The sequence below is a fragment of the Aedes aegypti genome, chromosome 3, assembly GCF_002204515.2.
Source record: "Aedes aegypti strain LVP_AGWG chromosome 3, AaegL5.0 Primary Assembly, whole genome shotgun sequence".
Lineage (NCBI taxonomy): Eukaryota > Metazoa > Arthropoda > Insecta > Diptera > Culicidae > Aedes > Aedes aegypti.
Window position 1 is genome coordinate 27730856 of NC_035109.1, and position 25323 is coordinate 27756178.

Sequence of the window (25323 nt, forward strand, 5' to 3'; positions counted from 1 at the left end):
TTGAATAACTATAAAATTATATTATATATTATATAAGTGAATAACTACGAAATGTGATGCTCGTATCCACTGCTGATGGTCGTGACCGATTCGATTTCGCACAATTCGGAAGCATTTTAAACAAAATCTCAGCTGAAAGTGGAGGATTTCCAGATAAACTTGACGAGTCTTTAGCAGTGATGTGCCTCAACTGAAGCTCAGGCGAGCTGCGCTCGAGAGTTTTCTCGTTTGTCTATTAGTATTTCAAGCTGCAGGTTGCTTAGGGGCTGTCCCTTAATGGACGGACCCTTACTTTCCACTGAATCCATGGAAAGCATCGATAAGTTCGGGAGATGTATCGATCTCTGGTGTTTATTTATTTATTTATTTATTTATTTATTTTTTTTTGAATTGCCGCCAGTACGGATATTCCATAATAACACCTTGCCTTCAGCTTCATACAAAAGGTACTTTCAGGAATATTACATGTAGCCACTGCCTTATGGATTGAGTGACCATTCCTGATAAGATCGACAGCTTTTGTCATTTGCAAGGACGTACATGTATTTACATGCCATTCCGAATTGCTAGAAGTGCGCAAAAATTAAGACCCTCTTGTAAAAAATGGGTCCTAACATTGCGCATCGCTTTTTTTCAAATAAAAATTCGACATATTATATGGAAAATTAATAGAATTACTAGAATATTACCTTTTTTTTTTGCAAAAACACCGCAAATATACTTTTCACAACACAGTTTTGTTCAGAAAAATGTTCATTTTTGGCAGAGCCACTCCTTAGCGCTTGTGCTAAGACGGTGTAAAAGTTGACGTTTTATAAGGTTTTTTGTTTATTTACTAACATTACCGAGGGTTTTTTAGTAAACAAATGTATGTCGGTTGACGAAAAATAAATAAATAAATAAATACTTATTTTACATAAACGAACATGTTGCTGAAACTGAATTGTTAAAAAAAATCAATGATCCATTATCATTTTTTCATGCTTCTTAAAAATGCGCAAAGTTTGGAGCTGCGCAAAGTTAGGTACGTACACGGTATTGTGAATCCTAATAAATCTTCTGTATTAGTGGTCCCAACAAACTTCGTCTCGCCATCAAGTAGACATGCACTCTCACATACAAAATGATAGGTTATTTTACTCCTGTTTTTCCGACGATTCTGGAGACTTTCCTAAAAGTTTTCTTCACACGAACTCGTCGGAAGCCTAGATGAATACAACAGTGAAAGAGTTGTGCAAATCCGTTCACTCGCTCGGATGTCATTTCGTGACATACAAATACCATTCCAGTTTTATTTATTCATTTATTTATTTATTATTCATATCTTCGACTTGGTCGTACAGATATTTATATAGATAGAAGAAGATACTGTATGTCTAACATGTTAAATGTTCTACCACTAGGAGGTGCTAGTAAGTGAGCATCAAATATTTTCAACTCATATCCCACGATGCAAAACAGCTGTTACCCAATGTTTGTAGCAAAATGGTTTGTAAAATTCAGGCCTATTTGTTAATACGATACTGTACCACATAGTTTTGAACCTACCAAGGCAGTGGTACTAGTGAGCTTTGAAAATTTAAACCTTGCGGTAGAACTCTGCGGCCACCGTAAGCCGGAAAATTTTCTTAATAACCGTAATAAACTATCAAGACTGAATGTTATCAAGTTGGAATGCAAGCTGAAAATCACAGAACAGATAGCAAAGATGACAACAAAAACAGCTGCCAAAATTAACGCGAACATTAGCGCACCTGGTGGCGGCTGGCAAGCTTTTTACACAGTAAATTTTTCGAAAAATGTACTGAATTAGACAAGAAAACTCGTATAATTTTTTTTAGATTTTTACTTCAAGGTTGTTGGAAAAAAGGTAGTCTCCAGAAAGAGTGGAATATTTTCATTGAACCCATGATGACCATGAAATTTCAATCGCAATTCAGACATAACTTATATTTTAATTATCTAAAAATTCACAATTTTTACACACATTTTTTTTAGTTATCGCAAATATCAAATTTTGCAAAAAAAAATCAATTTTTCACTTTTCAAATATTTTGAAAAGAAGCAGTTTTACTGAAAAAGTTATACTACAACCCAAATTTATGATATTTGTTATATTGCTCTTAATCAGTTCATTTAACATAACATAACTTATATTTTACTTATCTAAAAATTCACAATTTTTACACACATTTTTTTTAGTTATCGCAAATATCAAATTTTGCAAAAAAAAACTCAATTTTTCACTTTTCAAATATTTTGAAAAGAAGCAGTTTTACTGAAAAAAGTTATACTACAACCCAAATTTATGATATTTGTTATATTGCTCTTAATCAGTTCATTTAAGAATGATTGCTTATTCAAAATATTGTAATTTTTGTCTAAAGCCTGATTTGCTACTGAAAAGGAATCGCTAAAGAAATTTCTCGCTGATTCCTTAAAGAAATTTTCTACAGCAACTCCCATTTGAACTGACGGTTCTATAACACTTCCCCGAATACCATTACCCCGAAAACCATCTCCCCGAAAACCAGTACCCCGAAAACCATTACCCCGAATGCAACGTTACCCCGAATGACACATTACCCCGAAAACCATTACCCCGAATGGTAAATTACCCCGAAAACCAGTTCCCCTAATTCTAATACGACACTTCCCCGAAAATCAGTGATGTATTTCAAGAAATTCTTCAAAGATGCTCGCGAATTTGAGCCTGAAAGTTTTCGGCTTAGTAACTATTACTATTCCCATTAGTGATTTTTTATTCTTTCAATCATCGGCTGTTCTTTCGAGGTTGTATAATGGCAGTGTAAAAATTTTAATCAATGATTTTCTCTTCATTGAGTTATAGGCTGTTCTTTCGAGTTGTACCGTTTGAGTTGAAGTTTAAGCGATAGCGGTAAAAAAAATCGACTGACAAAATTGTCTTGAGCGAAATTCAAAGTTGACAGTGACTTCAAGAAATAAATGAAAATAAGCCCCTGCATTACTTGTCTGTATTACATCTTGTCAGTATTACAATTTCCAACAAGAGATTTGTCCTTCTTTTAGTTATCGGCTTTTCTTTTGGAAGTTGCACTAGCAAAGTGATTGCCCCAGCAACACACATGTTATAATTGTGTATTATCAACTGATATATGACCAAAACTAGTCATATTTCAGTTGATAATACACAATTATAACAAGTGTGTTGCTCGGGTGTTGGCATCATAATTATTGACGCTTTCAACAGTGATTTTTTCTTCTTTTATCATAGGCTGTTCTTTAGATATGTACTTTTGAAATAGTGGTCAGTTTAATATCAGTTAACATTTTCATCTGACATTTTTCAAACCATAGTCTAATGACATTTTAGAATATGTTGAACTCGCATTGCCTCCAGCAATATAAAAATATAATTATGCATTACCAAATAATATAACGCTTTTGAAAGAGGGCGGAAGGGTCTCTAATATTAACATGTCAGCATTATCATCAGTTCGAAAAATGATTTATTGCTGTGAACACAATCATTCTCACAAAATCAAGTACACGCCTGTGAGTAAAATTTGGGTTCTCACTTGGCTCATGAAGAATAGCTGTTGATTAAAAGAATAATAAATCTTTGATAATATGAAGAACATGAATTCAAATGAAAATCAAAATTCTATGAAATAGGTATATGAGATTCATTTGTCGGATCTTCAATTTTTCGTGCTAAGAAAATTCGGGGTTATGGTCCATTCGGGGAAATGGTATTCGGGGTAACAGACTATTCGGGGTAACGGTTTTCGGGGTATTGGTTTTCGGGGTACTTGACCATTCGGGGTATTGACTTTCGGGGTGATGGTTTTCGGGGTAATGGTATTCGGGGAAATGTTATAGGATCGAACTGACAGTTCTTTTCAACTGCGTACTGCGATCAGAAAAAAGCGCCTTCTTGATCGATTCCTTGCAGAAATTTCCCATGCATCAAGATAGGCCGATAAATTACTTGTCAGCAGCGAATCAGGCTTAAATCTGAGTTTTGTTATAACTTAAAATTTTGATTATGCAATGTTGGTAATATCCAACTAAGCTAGTTCAAAGTTGCGGTTAAAATTTCAGGTCAAACGAAGCACTAAAATCCTGGATTTAATTGATTATTTTGTAAGTAAAATTGGCCAATGCGTAAATGTTGCTGCAGTACAACAGTACAATGTGTAAGAAAATAATATCATGCAATTTTCTTACAATATTCCAGACGTTTATTTATTTATTTTTAAGCAACGATAACATTCCCTCAAGTTTTTTGCTTCTTTTTTTTCTACGATAAGCATATAAAGAAGTGGGTAAACCATCTAGAATAAAGAACGATTTCTGAACATCTTACGTTTTTAGAATTAAAAATAAATGGTAGGTGGCTTAAACGCTTGATGTTTTTGTAATTCAAGAGTTTTCTAGATGCTTTTTTCTGAGATTCATAGGATTTTGAAAAAAAAAACACTTTATCAGATATTTTTATTTCTTATTCACTGTTTTGAACTACTATGCGGCTGTTACAGTGAAAATATTCTTTAAGTGTTCAAATTTCAAGGAAATAATTTTACAAATTGAGATGATTAGTTTAATATCGTATTGTCGATTCAAAATTAAGAGCAAGACAAACAAGCCAGAATGCAATGCAACTTTGACTAAAAATAAATAAACAATTTTCTAAACCAAAAGTCAGAAATTTACTGAGTTTGCCATATAAGATCTACTAATTTGACAAATTCCGTGTAATTTGGAATTTTCTAAATTTCATGTAGAAGGAAAAATTTCGCGTATTTGTATCGCGTATCCTTATTTTTCTCATGTTGTCTCTTGATCTGGTTCATGTTCATCCATGTAATTTCAGTTAATTCACGTGAAGTTTTTTTTTTTTCTGGAATATTTATAACATACAAACATTCATTTTTCCGTTTATAATGATAAAAAATCAAGAGGAGATGGTTTTATAGTTTGCGACCATTATGATAATCACAGTTCATATTTCAGTAAAATGTATGAGCAGTAACATCTTAACGACACTCACCCACCCATCCAGCTTTATGAAGTTTGTGAAAAGGCCCATTGAATAATTTCAACCGTATCCTTCACGAGAGTGTTAGTGCGATCGTGTTGGAAGAGTCGTTGCGTGAAGGCGTTTTTGTTGAAAAAAGAGCATGATCAAGCAAAAACTGTATGACGCAACATGTAGAAGAACTTCATGTTTGACATCTATTTATTGCTCTAAACGGTGGACAAAAAAGGTGCACATGATTGGAATTAGCGTTAGTAGTAGAGGATAGTAGTTGTTACCACATCATTTAGCTAACACATCCCCAAAGAAATCCAAAAGAACGTCAAAAGCAGCAGAGGCAGATCATTTTAGACAAAATAACGTCAATATCCTGCACTGTAAATTCCAGTGGGGCAAACAGTGTTTTATTCGCCTACTCTTCTCCACATTTTCTTGTACTCTAGATGAAAAATACGTTTTGTTCTAAGATGGCTATGTGTTCTGTGTGAAAATTCATCATTGTTGTCAAAACGAATGACGGGTTACTTAGCCTTAAAGGCCCAGAAGCACCGACAGCGGAATATCCCTACTCCCTCTTCATAGGATATTCTCTTGTTCAGAAAGTTCCCAAAATTGTACTGTTGTATGGTGTTCAAAAACCCATACTTCGGCGAATGCCCAAATATAGCTCACATCTTCTTGAGATGTCCTTTCTTGTCTCTCTTCAAGTTCAGTATCAATACCCTTTTCCCTTCCACCGCGCCACCGTACATAATCATTGACACTCTGTGACGCAATTCCCGTGGTATCTTGGATAATTCCAGGACACTAATATGTGAATCATTTTCTAAATCTTCCCATTGAAATGTTACATATACATTACAGGTCGGACTCGATTATCCGGAGTATCAATTTTTTTTTCACTCCGGATAATCGAATCTTCCGGATAATCGAATCACTAAGAAAAAAAATAAAATCTTCGATTAAAGAATTTAAATATTATCTTTTTTCGTTGTTTTATTTATATGATGCGGTGGCGTAACCAGAAATTATTTCTAGGAACAGTAGGGGTCTTTACAAGGATAAAAAAAATTAGACCAGCATACACAAAAAAAACACTTTTTCAAACTCTCCTTTTCTTAAATACGTTCAAAACTGCAAAACCATTCATATTGTATATTGCAATATCAAATTATATCAGATTTATGCATAAAAATTGAAAAACAACAACATCAAAAAACGAATTCCGGATAATCGAGTCTAAAATTCCGGATAATCGAATCCCGGATAATCGAGTCCCCGGATAATCGAGTCTCCGGATAATCGAGTCCGACCTGTACTTGTCATTCCCGTGTTCCCCTGCAATAATGTAAAACACATCATCGAATACCACCGCCCTATTAGAAGCACTTCCTGACGAATGAGTAAGAGGCAAACAAGAAAATTATTAATAAGGTACCGCGGTGCAAGTGGGTAAATGGGGTAAGTGAAAATAATTGGTATATTTTACTGAATATGTGAATTAACGTTTAAACTCATGCGTAAACCTTCGAGGCCATTCAGAACATTACGATAGGTAAGAGATTCATGAGATTTTTCAACCATTATTGCATAATACAGCGAAAGATTGTTAACCTGTTAAATACAACTCCGTAACAAGTTGGCGGCGTGCAATCTTATTTTAATATTTTCAGCGAAAAAAAGTTGCGGAAAATAATTTTCTGTACCACTTTTAAGTTGTCCTCTCTGACAGTTTTAAACTGCAATGAAAAAAGTTTTAGAAGTAATTCGACATAGAACTAAAAATAACTAAATTAAAACACCGTCAATTTTCCAATCACGTGGGGCAAGTGAAAAGTTTCTCATTAGAGACTAAATTTGTGTTTTCTCTTTAGGTAGCTATAAGTATATAAGGTGCGCAATTATCATAGAATAGCTGAACACTATACTCAAAGCGTTACAAGCTATTATCATGGCATTTCTCTAAATAAAGGTTGCCAAATATTATGATATTAATATGTGTACTTCGGACAGCCGATTAAAAGTAAGACGTTGATTGAAAAGTTCCAATATAAGAGAACGCACGGAAATCTCATGGAATATCTATGTAAAGCTAGTTCAAAACATAAAAAATGGGGTATTGGTCTACCCACATAAGAAAGTTTCGAAATACTTTATTGGAGGATTCCGTTTGATTTCTCACAAAGAGTTATCCGACGTCAAATCCGATTTTCATAAAAACAAATAACGAGCGGTGAAAATTCTACAGAACAGAAAAGCAATTGCTGTCCCATGATGTAAGAACTACCATTGGAAATGTTGCAGTTATAATGTTGTCGAATCATTTCACCTAACATAACTGAACAGAAGAAACTTCAAGTAACAAGAATAAAATGTTCTTTGTTTACATGTTATATATGTTGTTGTTCAATGAGAATATATACTAAAGTGTGGAAGAAGAAGCAATGGCTGTGTATTAGTAAAGAGAAAAAACGTAAACAAAAATAACTACGTCACTAATTTACACGGCTTCTTATGGGAGCCCGCTCGCTTGTAGTGGTGAAACATTTTGCACCGTACACGGATGGCATGCACACTAATAGTCTTTTCCTCACCTCGGTATATATTCTCATTGGTTGTTGTTCATTGGGACGCCTTAATAAATGTTAAAGGTAATAGGAATCGTGAATATAACTGTTAGTTTTTGAAATATTGCTCAAAACGATAAACTTTTCACTTGCCCCACTTGTGAGGCAAGTCAAAAGTAAAGAAACGTTTCTCAAAAACTTTTTCTGTACTTTTTTTTTCAAGTTTACATAAGAATAAATACAAGCATACTGCTTATATTTGGTGGAAGTCAAGCTAAAAAATATACATGTACTCATTTTTTTTTAATTTAAAGTCTCTAGAATTTGAAGAATCCCACCTGTGCGAAATCCATTACCCACTTGCCCCACGGTACCTTAATTAAATAAAATGTCAATGCTTGCTGAGAACGTTTTTCTAGGTTTTCCATAATTTCAGTTAATTGAATTTTATGGCATGTAGTATTATAGCATGTTTGGCGCACTTGGCACACGTTGGCGCTCTGAAGGCGCAGCTGTGCCGACTGAAGTGCGTAGAGTGACCACCCCCTTGAATTGCAGCCTTTGTTTAGTGTCTCCAACGGACCCATTTGATTTTGCCGGGAAACGTTTTGTAACGTGTTTTCCGTTTAAAACCGATACCCAGCTAAATCAAAGAGGACCGTTGGGCACACTTTTGTTTGCTGCAAGCGCCCTATTGGTGCATCGCCCTCAGTGAACAAAGCCTGTCTCCACCGTTTCTCCCTCCCATGGTCTCGCTCAACCAACAAGCGAGAACAGCCAAGCAAACTAGAAAAATTGCCATGCGGCTCTATGGGGCGATCCATTAATTACGTAAGACAATTTTGGCGGTTTTTAGACACCCCCCCCCCTTCCCCCATAGTAAGATTTTTTGTATGAAAATTAAAAATAATTTGTATGGCGCGTAAGAAATCTCAAACCCAGCCCTCCCCCTCCCCCCATAAACCCTTACCTAATTAATGCAAGACCAACAATTGAAAAGGCCTCAAGTCCAAAATGTAAACAAATCGGTTTTCTGCTGATTTCAGTGTATAAGAGCCTATTCTTACTAAAACATACAATAGTCATTTAAAAATATGCATAAAAGTTGAAAAAATAACATTTTTCTAAAAGGCCCCATCTCATTTTCCGCTAACCAGGATATACATCGCAAATGCGGCCTTTTCTCAAAAAGGCCTCATTTCTATATCTGACGGAAACCGAGTTGAGGCCTGTTAAACAAACATCAAAGTTGCAATGTAGATTGCGAAAAACGTTCCAAATTTACTAAGTAGATGCAGGTTATACTACGGAGCGACTGCTCCTTGTATTATTTTATACAGTGGTTGTCTAAACGGCGAACATTATCGGGTTCCTGTAGACTGATGTATTTTGTATCATACTACCTAATAATACCTGTGTCAGCCTGTCTGTACTTCACAAATTATCAACAAAAACACGATTTGGTTTCAATTGCATGAAAAATAACGTTCAATTGCAATATTATTTCAATTGAACCAACATTTCCATACATTTTCTCGACGACAAACTCGCGTAGCACACACATAATGTTCATCGATGACGGAGGGTTCAATCAATCACATATTTAATCGACCGCACGAATCTTCTCTTGCTGTAGGGATCTCCATGTACTTTACTTCACCACTTAACACTCTTCTACACTTCAAATTTCTTATTTCATCATCAATTTTGAATGATTTTCAAAAGGCCACATCAGAAGATGATGAAAAAACAAGCCACAACTAGAAGGCCTCAACACATTTTAGAGTAAACAAAGGCGTCAACTCACAGGCCTCATCAGCGTCGGCCGGCGTCTATGGGCACAAATGAAAAGGGCTGCACAGCTTTTGGTGAAATAAAAGCCTCATTTCCTTTGACTCGTTTTTTTAGCAGGATTCTTGGCTAACATGATAGTAATGAATATTCATAGCTATAAATCAGTTTATCCATTGACTTTCTCGACGATAAAATAACATACAATGCATAAATTGATAATTTAAATTTGATTTATTGTTTGACAAAACAAGATTGTATTTTTCTCATTGTTTACTTTTTGGAGATGAGGCCTTTTGAATTGTTAGTCTTGAATGAACGACCCCTATCTTATTGCAGAGAATGTCCACTTCAACCGTGCACTCTCTCTCTTGTGCACGTAAATAGCGTGTATGGACACAGCAGGAATGTGCATTTGTATTGGCATTTGTAGGTCAACAGTGCACGATTTTACTTATTTGATGTTTGAGCGGTACCAAATTCACTCGTTACCATGGCCACCTAAATAACACGGCACCGCTCAAACGTCAAATAGTGAACTCGTGCATGGACCGATGCACGAGTTCACTAATTTGACGTTTGAGCGGTGCCAAATTCACTCGTTGCCATGGTCACGTAAATAACACGGCACCGCTCAAACGTCAAATGATGAACTCGTGCATTGGTCCATAGTGAACCCGTGCATAGGTCCATAGGTAAAATATAGTTTCACTCCACTTTGTGCACCCGAGAGAGAAAATGCCTATGGCACGGTTTGCGAGAATTGAGAAAGCGCGCGCAACTGGCGTCACGACGTCAGCTGTTGGAAGAGAAAGCGTCAACGCCATGTGTAAACATTCCCTCCACATCGTATCCGCGAGAACATGAAGATTACAGACAGATTTTTTTTGCAAGTAAAATTTTCACAGATCATACATGTTGCGGAAACTCAATCAAACACCGAGATTTTGATAGCCGTGATGACTCAGCTTCAAAGCTGAAGTTTTTATTTGATTTTAATTCGAACGATTACGATTGTTTTGTGAGAAACTTACATTTCGGTATAACTTTTGATCGAATAATTGTAGTAATATCAGGATTATCGTTTGTATCTGGTGCTATCTGTAGAATTAGGGTATTTTAGAATGCAATTAGTCCATACTTATTTAATAGTACAGTGGGATTCCGTTTTTGGCATGCTCCGTTTTTGGCATGCTCCATTTTTGGCACCCCCCGATTTTGGCAACAAAATGGATCCGTTTTTGGCAACATTTTTTAATACCATTAAAATTTGTAAATTTTTGTAAATATTATCGTGTCTGTTGCTTTATTTATCTGAACAGTAGGTCAACTATGCACTTATTACGTCCCAGAGCTCAATTTTCGTCGATATACCCGCAAATCTCAATAACTACTAAGGGCTCCCGTACGCGCTCATTTACTTCAGGATGGTCGTTGGTGTTGCGTTCGCAACATTTCATGAGGTCATTAGTCTCCACCAGAACTCAAAAATCTCTTTGGCATTCATACTCAGTGACCAGCCCACTTTAGTCTGCCAGTAGGTGATACACTAAAAGGAGTGTATATTTTACTATATTATAAGATGTTGTAGAATTCCAATGTGCCATTCAATACCGGCACCATGACAAATGCGAACACAGTCCAAACTACACTTTATTCTCAATAATATCAATGCGACATACGATAAAAACGATTAAAAGTGTATTTTAACTTTTTTTTTGTGATATTAGAGTGTATATTGATCTTTCTGCATCAACTTTTAAGAGCTACGTTCCCGCTTTGTTGGAGGTTCTTCAAGACGTTAGGTTTGTTAAGAGACGATCCAGAATTCTGTACAAGATTTTTAATCTAGGATACGGGTCTCAAAATAATCAAAATGTGCCTTACGAGCTGGATCTATGAATTTCCTAGCTAAACTCTGGAGAATCCTTAGGGGACTCTTGGTTCTTAATGGTCCTCTCAGACATTTTAACGGATTCTTGAAGATGTCTGCAGATTCCTAGCGGACACTGACGGTTTCTTGCGGAATCCTGAGAATTTATAATTGATTATTAGGGATTAAGTTCAAAGTATGGTGATTCCTAAGAAACTCTTAAGCAGGATCCTGTAAATATCCGTTTAGGCTTAAAGCCTAAAAGTTAAACTGAATTATAATGTTCATTAAATAAAAAAAAACTTGCCGTTTTGCAATATCCAGCGATTTTGTTTTGTAAATACGTCTTTGTATGAATACAGTAATATATTTTATTTTTTTCATATTCTAACACAGTTCCAGGAAAATGTTAAGTTCTTGTATAAAGGTCACTTTTGCGAATATTGATTTTACATGGCCCACTCATACAAATAGTGCGTATGAAGCTTCTTAAAATCATTAAAGACGTTCAGGCGTAAAAAGTTCGTGTGTAAAACGTTTGCTACAATTAGCATTACGGCGCTATAGATTCATATCATAGTACAACCCTACGGAAAACTGCTTCGAAATGAGCCGTTTTGAAGTCTAGATGCCATATGGTTCCATAAGGATGATGTAATAACATTCTAATGATGTTTTCAAAACCAATAGTTGAAAAATAAAATTTAAAATAAGGGTTCCAATTTTGGCACGGTTCCGTTTTTGGCAACTGAAAATTTAGACTTTGTTGCCAAAAACGGAATCCCACTGTAATTCATAGGCCTATAAAGATCTAATTACCGTTCTGATAAGCAATTGAACTTTAATATTAATAGAAATCGTTGTAAATTCAATAATTTTGTATTTTAATTCACTCGTGCTTTCTGCTTAACTTTTGTTTTCAATTCTGTTGATCATTAAGGTTTGACATCTCGATAGCAGGTTGACGTACTGCAGAGCGGAGGGAGTGCCCAATCGCACAACTTTGCGCTGGCCCAGTGGTTGTTCCAACAATACAAATTCATCGACGATGGTAAATTATCAGAGTTATCTGTATAAGATTTTTATGACACAATACATACTTACCCCATTGCACAAGGTAAAGCAGCATTTACCATCCCAGCAATCAATTCCATTCAGTAGTTCAGATTTTCCCGAAATGCTGTTGATCACTGCTGGTACGATTTGACTTCATTCCTCGTGATGTTCACGCACATGAACTTCTCCGTGCCGTAATTTTCTTTTGTTGTTCCATGTCCAAATAGTGTTGAGTGACCTGAAAAGAAAAACAGTTTCTTCAATAAAATATAAACAATTTGAGATACTTTTTGAAGTTTTATTTTTTATATTACTAAACACATTTCTACATTGGAAAATAAGTTAAGTGCAACATCGATTTGCTCTTACATTCTACTAATTTGTTTTAAATTTTCTTATTCTTTTTTATCACGGACACATGAGCACTAACATCAGATAGTAGTATAAGTATCGACAACAAGAGTTAGATGCTTTTGCTTAGATAATTCTTCTTTCCGGAATCTGTATAGCTGTCCTGTCGACCTGTTGGACTGTCCCATTCAATGTGATGGATTTTACTAAGGTGGCGCAGATGATTGTGGCACGCATCAATCATCTGCGCCACCTTAGTAAAATCCATCACATTGTGTCCCATTCACATATATGACTTTCGATTATCAACTAACAGTTAAGGATGTATTGCACGGGATACTGTTTGAACATTGTTTTCTATTATTCTGACCACCTCTCTCCAATATGTTTTTCCTACGTGTGGAATGATAAAGCTGTTTGTGTGTGTGTGGTTGCATTACCTTACTACGGTACACCGTTTTAATATAAAATACGATTAGATTTTCCATCTTAATGTTAGTGACTTTTCATCGATATTTTTTTAGAAATGAAGCATTAAACACACGATGATGGCGAAGTTTTTTTTAATGGTTCGAATAATCAATGCCAATTGTCATATAGGTTACGAATTCTTTTGGTATGGGGCAATCAACTTAACGCCTAAATCAACCTGTTTTGCAATTTCGATAATTCATCACTACTACGTCTCGAATATCGTTCAGGCTAAACACGGCTCTGTGATCCGCGAGGATCGGAAGACACGTGCTCTTACGGTTCACCTGCCTAGTGACGAATTCTTCACCCAAACTATATTCAGACACGATAACTGGATACCCGATTGTTTTAGTTCCGATGGATTGACACTTAGGAGGAAGGGTTACCACGGGAAGGGACGTAATAGCCATAATACAAACCATATCAATAGATTACACTGCTCGGTGGGCTGAGGTCATCTTATTGTGGCTTCTTGGCGGCCTCCCGTTCTCGTTGAGCTTCACGCTCGGCCACGTCGATCACGCCGATGTTCATGCTGGCAACGTAGCCGTGGATCACCGAAATGCCGGTCTTGACGATGGCCACCGGGGCGGAGAACATGGCCAGCAGCTTGAACGATGATATTCCGAATACTGCAAAGAAAGATGGAGGTTGGAAAACAATGAGTAAGAGCCAATACCTATGTGTAGAAAGCAGTTTCGATCTTTTGTTATGTCTTGTTCTTTGAGAGATTTAACAACCCATACATTTTTAAGTCTACACACAAACAATGTAATTTATGGACGTTCCTTTTTAAACTTTTGTCATAGAATAAAATTAATCCTAATAGTAAACTATTATGTCAACCAATTAGAAAACCAGGATTGGTTGCGAAAGAGTAATCGAAAAATGAGATCTTTAGAAACCTCATTCCTGAAAAAAGAGACCAAAAGAGACCAAACAAGAACCAAAAAGAGATCTATAGGAAACAAAAGCAAGAAAAACATTTTTTGAACAAGAATTTTGAGTTAATGGGGTAGAAGTTGTTCTCAATTTAACTGAGAGCATTTCTTTTCCAAACTTTTTTCAAACGACAGAAATTTTACGTTTTGGCATAGTGAACAAATGAAATACATAATCCTTTTATCAATGGAATCAACACGAATCATATCGAAAATTACCTTTCCTTACGATTCACTAACAACGACAGATACTTACTCATCGGTCCCGGAGTGAAGTGCAACAAGTACAGAGCGGCGTAGAATAATTCGTTGAACAAGCACATGAAGCCCAAAACGGTTCGGTTGGTGTAGTACACGCGCATTATCGGATTACCAGACATATCGATAAACTTGTGCGACGTCTTACCCTGCAGGACAGTCCTACAACGGAAAAGAAAGGGTTCCATTAAAACACAATTGGCAGCAATTTCCAAAGCCCAAAATTTAACAACTTACGTGTGCAGGTAGAACCAATGGCACGCGACGTCGATGGCCATCGACAGTTGGAACCAGAACATGTACTTCGGGTAGAAATAGCTAAGCGTCACCAACAGTCCCATGGTGCCGCACCGGTCGGTAAGCTGGTCTAGCATGGCGCCAAATTTGGTGGCTGAAAGCGGTAAGCATATTTTAATTAGTTTAAAAGGTTTAAAATATTTCGAGCAACGAAAACGTTTATCGCCAATCACATGGCTGCTAGCGACTGATACTGTTATTGCAAATTGTATAGGCAAAACTTTTCCATGAAGTTGATCTAGTCTTATTGAATATAGAATATTTATAAGCATTTTAGTGAAGTTCGATCGTAACGTAAAGCTTAGAACGTAGCTTAGTAGACAATCTACTAAGAGCCAGTAGTTTTTACGGCCGTTTTGCCATAAATCGTTGCAAAATATTTTTTGACATGAAGGCCAGGAGCTATTTATCTGAATACAGTGTTCGTTCGATTTTGGCAACACGTCCAAAAATTGCATGTTGTCAAAATAGAACGGTATTTTCATGGTGGTCATTCTAAAGGTTTTGATTAAATTGTATTATTATTATTATTATCTTTATTAAAGAGACTTTCAGCTCAGATCGTGGCTGGTTCGTCTCTGGAAGAAAAAGGGAGAGGGCTTCACAATGAGGGGCCCCCCTATCATACAGTTTCATAGTTTAGTTACAATTACAAAGGATATTCTTATAAAATCGATGTACAACATATTAACACAAAATCGTAGCTTAATTGATCCGTATGATGAATGGTGTGGATATTTTATGTTGGGTCTGTGTTTTGGGGCTCAAATGGCCCGGTGTAACCCGCCATCTTTGATGAATGACATTAGTGCTGTTTCTCTGGCTGGGTCGTTTGCAAGGATGTCTCTTATGTTGTTTGATATATCATAGCGATCTCGTATTCCCTGGTAGAATGGACAGTTGACTAGTAGGTGTTCCACCGTCATGGTTATGTTGCATGTTGAACATATTCTGCGAAAAGGCCCCGTGGATCCCATATTGTGTGTAGCGTGAGTATGTCCAACTCGTAGACGAGAAAGTATCAGTTGATCGTGGCGATTGGTAGTGTCGGTCCATTGTGAAATTTCTCCCTTAATTTTGCGTATGAAGGGTTGTCTCACATTGGCCCATTCTTGAGCCCATGCTACGCGGATTGTAGACTTTAACCAGTGTTTCAGATCCGCACCTGGTGTCAACCTGGTAAACATGCGACCGGTTCGTCCTATGGCAGCGAGGTGATCTGCTTCTACATTGCCTTGGATACCACAGTGGCCGGGTACCCAAAGGAAAACGGTTCTTGCGGGACAGTCCTTCTGAATAGCTTGAATCCATGGGTGCTGGGTTGTTGGAGAGTTGATCGTAGATAGGACGCTTGCTGAATCGGAGATTACGCAAATTGGTTTGGATGCTGGTGTTGTAATGGCCAACAGTATTGCAGCAGCCTCAGCTGAAAACACTGAGCACTGATTGGGGAGCTGAAAAAAGTGGCTGCTGTCCGTATCGGTAACACCAAAACCGGTTCTCCCCCTGGTCTTGGAACCATCAGTGTAGCGGAGTTGGTGAGTATAATATTTTCTAGCTAACAATTCGGTGACATGTGAGCGCATAGCAATGGAGTTATCTCCTGCACGGAAGCGATTCGCGATGGAAAGATCCACATGTAGGTTTGCAGCGTCCCACCTTCTGGCTCCAACCCAGTGGATCTGCTCAACCGGGGGGAGTTCTAAATGGGCCAGATTTGCGAGGGCTCTATTCGCCTCTCTGAGGAGAAAGACCTCGTGGTCTCCCGTGGTTTTTTCGAGGTAGCCGATTGTTCGGCAGCACAAAGTCTCCACCATTTGGTACCGAAAAGGAAGCACACCTAGTTCTATGCAAGCTGCATCTGCTGGTGTGGATTGGAGCAAACTAGAGATAATTCTTATGCTTTGGTTGTACGTAGGGCCAAGTTGAGATAAAATGAGGGAATCTTCTGCTAGGCAGAACAGCTCAATACCGTAAAGTAGTCGACTATTTACGATTGCTTTAGATACTTTAAGGAGGGTTCCTCGATTACTACTACGGTGTGGTTTTGAAAGAGTGCGGAGAATGTTCAGTCTGGTTTGGCAATTCTTTTTGGTATCGCGCAAGTGGTCCTCAAATCTCATCTCGCGGTCCAATCGTATTCCAAGTATAACAACAGTTTTCTTCATTGGGATTGGAGACCCGTTTGTCTTCACAGGCGATGATAGCATTCGATGACGATAGCGGCAGACGTGGGATATTACACTTTTTTCAGCGGACAGCTTAAAACCAGAGTGGAGAGCCCATCTAGCAACTGCAGTGACTGCAGCCTGGAGTTTCCGTCGGATAAACTTAAGAGTACGACCCACAACGAGCAAGACAATATCGTCCGCATATACAAATATGTATATCTCTTTTGGGAGAGAATCAAAAACGCTATTCATCAAAACTAGAAAGATAGTCACTGCAATTACGGATCCTTGTGGGACCCCGGTTTCTTCCTTCCGAGTTGAAGAGGAGTGGTTTCCAATGATCACTTGGAATGTCCTGCCGCTTAAAAAGTTTTTCAGGAAATGGAGAATGTGGCCACTTAAGCCCCATTCGGACAATTGATTGATGGCTTTTGGAGTCCAGGCGCGATTATACGCTTTTGCCAGATCTAAGGAAGCGATATCGACATGAAGCTCTTTGTTCATGGCATCTTGGAGAACATCTCCCAGCCCAGTGAAGTACGTTCCTGTTCCGTGACCTGGTCGAAACGCATGTTGACGATGATCAAGAAGCTGGTTATCCTCCAAGAATCGACTCAGTCGGCGGTTTACCATTCGCTCAAGAATTTTACTAGCACAGCAGGTGCGTGAGATCGGCCGGATATCACTTGGTGATTTAGTAACTTTTCCTACCTTGGGGATTGGGACAACCAGGCTATGGGTCCAACTCTTGGGAAGAGTGTTCTCGGCCCACGTTTTGTTTAGTAGTTCAAGAAAAGTAGCTTTTGAGTTGATGGTTAGGTTTTGAAACATCGGGTAGCCGAGTTCATCTGGGCCAGCTGACTTGCCCTTACTGCGACGTAGAGCGAAGTTCAGTTCTTCCAGGCGGAATGGAGAGTTAATAGGAAGAGGAACAGCAGTGTCTTCCGGAATAGCTATGTTTTGAATGCTATTAATGGATACGTGATTGCGCCGAATGAAGTTGTTGTCGTATTGACCCAATGAAGAGAGTGATTCGAAGTAATCTGCTAGCTTGTTGGCTATTAAATGCGGATCGCGGGTAAGGCCTCCCGCTACTTGTAGAGTCATGCCTGTTGCTCTTCGTTTGCCACTCAACGCGTTGACTCGGTTCCACAGGTCAGAGGATGTTTGGTTTGCATTGATCCCCTCCAAGAAGTCTTCCCAGGACTTCCGCTTTGCTTCTCGGATAAGTTGACGACATTCGTTTCGTTTCTTGCGGTAGACCTCATCAGCGTGGTCTTTATTCGGGTGGTCTTTGGGCAATCGTTTAGCTGCACGGAGAGTTTTTCTTCGTTCCCTTTTGTTCGAGGGATGGTAGATGATGCCGCGTGGTGAACAGCATTCAGAAAATCATCGATGTTGTTCGGATTCATATCTGCTACTGTCGTGTCTAAGGCTTCTTGGAATTGGGACCAATTTGCCTGGTCATACTTCCAGCGGGGGCGGCGTGTAATCGCCACTGGTTGTTCGTCAAAGCGGATTGTAATCGGATGGTGGTCACTACCCAAAGGGTCTTCTCCGGCTGTCCAAGAAAGTCGGTTGATTATATTCGCACTAGATAAGCTGATATCAACAGTAGATTGTGTATCCCCTCTAGTAAAGGTTACAGCTCCGTCGTTAAGAACTACCAGATCAAGCGATTCTGCAATTCTCATGATAAGCGAACCACGAGCGTTGGAAGAAGGGCTACCCCATTCTGTGTGATGACCATTAGTGTCCCATATAGGATCAGGCTTGGTGTATCCAAGCTTTTTAATATATTCATGAGTTGAGTTTCGAGATTCGGTACGTTTCCATTAGGCAGATATCCCGAGATAACTGTCAGGGGGAAGGGGTAATCAAGTCTCACGCCTACTACCGTGTACGCACCAAACTTTGCGCAGTTAAGAAATTATCATCGTATTTTTGCTTTAAATAAGGCTAAAATATGTATCTTTTTATTCAAACTTCTGCCAACGATAGACTTTTAACCCTTCAGTAGAACGCGTGATTTAAAAAAAATAAAAATGATTCACAAAAAAATAAAAAAATGCAAAAGGTGATGCAACACCTTGTGCCTAACATTGCGCACAAAATCTGAATTGTTCCTAACTTTGCGCATGATGTGCCTAACTTTGCGCATGCCTTAAATTGCTCGTTTACTCTGAATAATTTTACTTTTTTACTGGTTTTGTATTAAATAAAAAGGTTACAACTAATATGAGTTTCATCAAGAGTTTTTTCCGTGAATTTCAATTTAACTTATTCAATTACCTCAAACATAGAGTGCCCTCGAATAGTAATTTACTCTGTTCTTATTTTTTTATAATACATATATTCACAAGATTACAATCTGAGCAATATAGTTTACAGCCGCAGCTTATGCCTATTTGTTATCGTACGTTGCTTTATATGACTTATTCTCTTGTTTTTTTTTAATTTTTAAACTGAGAGATGTATCGTTGATCTCTCGCGATTAATTATTTTTTATCTATTTTCCGCCAGTACGGATATTCCATAATTGATCGCTTTTTGCTAGACAACTGGAGCTTGAATCATTGTCCTTCAACTGGGAAGCCAACCTTTGCGCTATCAGTTATCCAAGTTTACAGTAATAGTCTCCTGTGTTAATACAGTGGATTTTCCGAGACTTTTCAATGCACACCTTGCCTTCAGCTTCATACGAAAGGTACTTTCAAGAATATTACATGTAGCCACTGCCTTATGGATTGAGTGACCATTCCTGGTAAGATCGACAGATTTTGTCATTTGCAAGGACGTACATGTATTTACGTGCCATTCCGAATTGCTAGAAGTGCGCAAAAATTAAGACCCTCGTGTGAAAAATGGGTCCTAACATTGCGCATCGCTTTTTTTCAAATAAAATTTCAACATATTATATGGAAAATAAATGGAATTACTAGAATATTACCTTTCTTGTAAATACACCGCAAATATACTTTTCACAACACAGTTTTGTTCATAAAAATGTTGATTGTTTGCAGAGCCACTCCTTAGCGCTTGTTCTAAGACGGTGTAAAAGTACACGTTTATGCGTATGACGATAAGGTTTTTTGTTTATTTACTAACATTAACGAGGGTTTCTTAGTAAACAAATGTATGTCAAATACTTATTTCACATAAACGAACATGTTGCTGAAACTGAATTGTTAAAAAAATCAAAGATTAATTATCATTTGTTCGTGCTTCTTTAAAATGCGCAAAGTTTGGAGCTGCGCAAAGTTAGGTGCGTACACGGTATTGGTAAATCGGTATCCAATGGGATAGGAGAGTGGGGGACAGATGACAGAATACCGATAGCAGCCGAGTGATAGACGTTTTCGTTACATTTAAGGGTCCACTTATATTGCCCCCTCAAAGAGCGGTTTAGTCCATCGGTGCTGATCCTGTGGGGTTCTTGAATGGCAAGGATAATTGGTTGCTGATCACGGATAAGTAATTCGAGGTCCCCGATGTTGTTGTAAAAGCCATTCATGTTCCATTGGATGGCCAGCGGAGCTTTGGTAGTAAGCCTGCTTGAGTTGTCTCGAGATAGTCGAGTAGGAGAATTTGTTGTCAGGATTGATGATTCCGCGATAGATAGGCGAGTACCAGCTTCAGGTAAACGTGGAGCTGATGAGACTTGGTGCTTCGGACGATTCTTCTTGGTTGACATGTTGTGATTCGTGGAGAGGCGAGCTAGAACGTCCCGCTGTTGGAAAAGGAGTTCTCGTATGCTTGAATTGTATTAATTCGTATAATGCTGCATCGGTTCTAGCACTTTCAGGCAAGGCTCTTCTTTGTGGATATCGGCCAGATGCCGAGGGAGTAGTACTACAGCGTTTCCAGGATTGTTTCTTCACAGGATTGGATGCCGGCTTTTTGAAGTCTTGAGTCCCGCGTTGTCCTCAGGGGGATAGGAGTTTCCTCCCTTGTCCGTCCCTCTTCCGGCCGCTACGGAGTGTCGGGGGTTGTCCGCCAGTTCCGGTGTGGTCATGACTTCCGCACTGACGGGGCCTCGACTGCTCGGTAGCTCCGCCGGGGAAGTTGAAGGGGTGGAAAGTTGACTGTCGTAGATGGATGCCAAGTTAAAGATGCTGTTGGCGGTTGATGTTGTTGGTGTGTGAGTAGATACTAGACTAGTTTCCAGATCTATACTACGGTTGTTGGCTTCAATTCTGCTTCGATGGGGCAACATTGAAGTTTGGTTGGTGGTTCTGTTGATCTTATGAAGAATCGAGGGAAAACTAGTCTTACTGCCGAAACATTTACGTGTCGGATATGTAACCGGATGCGTTTAGCATCGGTTCGTCCCCTGAAGAGAAATCCATGTGGACAGTGTGCGAGGGGGACTCCGGAGCAGGATCTGTACGTTCAGGAGTGGCTGATGGCGAAAGGCGATTTTTGGTGCGTTTATTGAGAGATTCAAAACTATCAGTTTTATCCACTTTCTTCTTCGTACCTTTGTTAGAGCTTTTGGTGGAATTCGACTCTTGGTTTTTTGTAGTTTGCTTCTTGGTGGAGCGGTCGGTAGAAAGATTTTCGGCGGTTCTTTTTGGGATGTATTTGTCTCGAATCGTGGCAATTTCCCTGTCTTTTCTGGCAAGAGCAGACTCAAGAGAACGAATCTTGTCGACTAGGTCCTGAATCGTACCATGTTCCTTCACCAGATTTAGTCTGTCTTGCGGTGTGGCCTTAAGCGCTGCTTGGAGTTTTTCAATTTGGGCATCTTTATTTCGGACTTCTGTAATCAGCGCTTCGATTTTGTTATCCTTGGTTTTCATGTCCTTTAGCACGTTGTCCAGTTTAGACGAGAGCTCAGCGTAACGTTGATCGTTGCCAGCGGCTACGTCGGAAGCCATTGATTTTGAGCTGTGATTCAAATCGTATTGACGTTTGGCTGCTGGATACGAAACTCCCATATCCACTCGCAAGTGTTGAATCTCCTCTTCTTTCGTATAAGTGGGGCACTTGCGGCTTGAGAGTGGGTGGTCGATAGTGTTGCATCGTTTGCAGAAAGCAGCAGCAGTACACGGATTGTCTTTGTCGATCACATGTTTTTCGGAGCAGAGGCCACAAGTCGGGTTGTTAAGCTGAGGCAACGAGCGCGGGTGTGCCCAAATTCCCAGCAGCAGTAGCAAAGCATTGGTGAAGGATAGAATAGGCGGGTTCGACAGCGGATCCAACCGATGTGCACATATTAGGGTACGGTGGTGCCTTGGATGGTCAAAATGATGGTGGGTGTATTGATGCGTGTTTCGCCGTGAGATTTGGTGATTCTGCGTATTTCCTTCACGCCTTGTGGTTGCAGTTCCTCGAGTAGTTCCTTGTCCGAGTAGTTACACGACTCACTGCAGCTAATGACGCAATTGGATACGTTGAGGATTGGGTGCTCCACGATTCTAATCGGGAATCCGTTCGCAAGCTGAGACATTCTTTTCAATTTCTCCACATGAGCAGTATTCCTTAGCTTCAAGACATACGAAGTGCCTCTCGCTTCAGGATAAGCTCCCTCCACCTTCGCTCCCAAGTAACTTTCTACTGACTTCCTGAGAAGGATAGGTGCTGGGGGAAGAGTACCTTCCACAGCTTCCATCCTTAGCATTACCATTTGACCGAGGTTACCATCCGGATCTCCCCATTCAGGGAAGAGGGGTCCTGTGAATTCTCCATTCCGACGATTAGCTGGACCCGTATCCCAGATGGGGAAAGGGTTAGTCCCCGACAGCATGTCGGGAACTGGTAGACCACTTATTGTTCACCAGCTCGAAAGAGAAAACAAATTTCACAGCACGAGATGCCACTCACTAGGCGGTATTTTTGCTTAGCTGCAGGCAATCAGCTCTATTGTTTGATTTCCACACAGCGCTCTGAAATCAAAAGCTTGATCCGAGGCTACAGCACAATTAATATTTGATATTACGCTCTAAATGCTATCAAAACTACTCAAGTAGACACCATTTAGGACTGGCTCAAAATGGAGCGAAGACAAACCGGCGAGAGGTAATTTATTACCACCAACGCGACGAATAATCAAGCGATATACGAGAACGGTTTCAACGCGACCGTTCGCTGCTATAGTTAGCTGTCTACTGGATTAAATTGTAGAAATAATTGATAAGGATTGCAAAAATCTAACAAATTTTGGAAAACCATTCATTTTTGGCACGTTTTCGAAATGTATGTTGCTTAAATCGAACCAATTTTGATCAAGAAATGATCGCAGAGAAGAGCAGAGCAATTTTTAAAGCAATTTTTGTAGGGTTTCTTTCTAAAAATCCCTAATGAATATCTTTAAATAAATATATTCCTTAAACCTTTGACGATTTTCTTGGAAACCCCTTCTAGAAATCGATTTAAAAATGAAAGGAAAATAAATTGGAATCACCAGTTTAATCCAGGGTAGACAATCGTCGCTGTCAAATTGAAAAAGTCGACTACGAAACTAAAAGAAGCATCTTCATCGTCACTCAACTAGAGTCGGATGACGATTTGCCGCAGAGATCCGATCACATAGGTTCGGTGTCATGACGAACAAATACGATTCCTTCGTTACGGGCGAATCTTCGTTCGGGAGCACTGAGCCGACTAAAAATATGAATCAATCTCCAAAAGATTAAAAACATTTTCGAATTTTGATTTTTGAAAATAAAAACAAAACAACAAAACACGTTTGGAATCGAACAAACGATCTCAGAATCGTCGACTACACGCGCTTAACAACAGAGCTATTGTAAAAACATGAGGAGAGCGGATTCATTTGCCAACACAAGCAATTATGTGATGGAATTAGTTGTTTGATGCGTAACAAACGAATATACAGGAAACGCCTTCTTCTTGTGAGTAATGGTAGCTAGCGGAATGAAAAAAAAAAAATAGCTCGTTGACGATTTTGGTTTGAAGTTAGTCGTGCATCCTTTCGTCGATGACGAGACGACGACCTGCCAGAGTTATTATATAGGATGACGATGTTTTTTTTTATTTCGTCGGTGACGAATCTGACGATTTTCTGCCCTGGTTTAATCCCTAGCGAAAATTACTGGATTTCCTGTAGGAACTTTCCGCTAAATATTCATTGAAAAAGCCCTGTCCGAATTCCTTTGAGAATCCTTTGAAATCACAAGAATGATTCCTGAAGCTTTTCAGCGATAAATCTGAGAAAAAAATCTTAAAGAACCTGAAGTTAAGTAAGAGTCTCTGAAGGGTTTTCTGGAGCCTCAAGAATTTTGCACTTAATCCACTACAAGGGAAAATAAGAAAAATAAAAAAAAATGGAATTTATTTTGTGTAGAAAAATACCTCCTACTGATAGAAACTTTTTTAAGACTACCATTCAAATAATAGTGACCAAATCTTTAAGAACAGGCCTGCCCTAGCCCTGTTCAACCATCATAAACCGTTAGGAAGTACTTTATCTGAGAGATAAGCTTGCTTTCTAATTATAGAATCAATTCTCCAATTTGCCATATAGATAACTAATCCCCCCGGTTATGCAATTCAGCAAAGCTAGCTAGGAGTTTGCTATTTCCCTTTTTCTTCATTTCCTAATTAAATTAATCAATTTATCCGCTCGCACAACTAGAAGCTGCCAGGCAAGCATTGATACTTACATTGATTGAAATGTCTCGCCGCATGGCCATCGAGGGCATCCAGCACGACGCTCACGATATAACACCAGCCGGCCACCACATAGTTTGTGGGCATGTAGTAAAACGAAACGATCGCCAGTACGATCCGGGCATAGCCTGCAATGGGAAACATAAATAATTACTTATGACGTCGCAATCGAAGCTCAACCTGTGTAAAAGGAAAATCAATTTTTCCCTCCCCTTTTAGTTAGGAACGCATTTCTAAACATTCCATTAATTCTAAGGCAATATATCAATATAGACGGATCGTTAATCAATTACCAACATATCAACAGCTGAAAACTACATCTGAACAACCATCCCCATAGCAAATCTGCTCATTACGTTGTTGCTGTCAGTTCCGTGGTGGGTTGGAAAATTCTCCCCCACCCACCGAAAGAAAACTGCAAACGCAAGGGCGAAGAAAGGACTCACGATTCAGGTCCTGCTAGAGGGACGATTTCCCACATCTTGTACTTACCAATCAAATTCGGCACGAAGACGAAAATGTTTTCCTTTTCCGTGGACATGATGCGCTATCGCGGTTGGCTACGTTGGAGTAATATTCGACGATTTATTTGGGGTTTTCCCTTCTAGAGAAAGAGATTATACTTTTGTAGGAAGCTGCTGAAGAAAAAAAACTCCAACACACAATCACTTCCACCTTCGATGCACTTCAAATCAAAACTAGCTAGCGACGGCGATGTATTGGGCGGCGGGCGGCTCTTCTGGACAAAAAAAAAGTGAATCATGGATATGTCAATTGACGGTAAACAAAGATTCTATGCGATGCGATGATTTAGGACGCCTTTACACGGGGAAAATAAAAACCCCATATTTCAGTTTTATTTACCGTATTTTTTGAGTTATTTTCA

General features: G+C 38.9%; 1 protein-coding gene and 1 long non-coding RNA gene across 2 annotated transcripts in view; both read right to left on the reverse strand.

Annotated features, from left to right (window-relative positions):
- LOC110679672 overlaps nt 1–12852 on the reverse strand; it is a 28642-nt gene extending 15790 nt beyond the window's left edge. The window contains exon 1 of the long non-coding RNA XR_002502699.1: nt 12359–12852. This is a non-coding gene — a long non-coding RNA (uncharacterized LOC110679672). The remainder of the gene's footprint in view (nt 1–12358) is intronic.
- Nucleotides 12853–13030: 178 nt separating this feature from the next.
- On the reverse strand, nt 13031–25123 carry LOC5563812 (CDP-diacylglycerol--inositol 3-phosphatidyltransferase). The gene is made up of 5 exons (XM_001648045.2): nt 24930–25123; nt 24431–24565; nt 14572–14725; nt 14333–14496; nt 13031–13767 (listed from the first exon to the last, which is right to left on the reverse strand). The coding sequence occupies exons 1-5, from the start codon at nt 24976–24978 to the stop codon at nt 13595–13597; spliced, it is 675 nt and encodes a 224-aa protein (XP_001648095.1). The 5' UTR covers nt 24979–25123; the 3' UTR covers nt 13031–13594.
- Between the last annotated feature and the right edge of the window lie 200 nt (nt 25124–25323).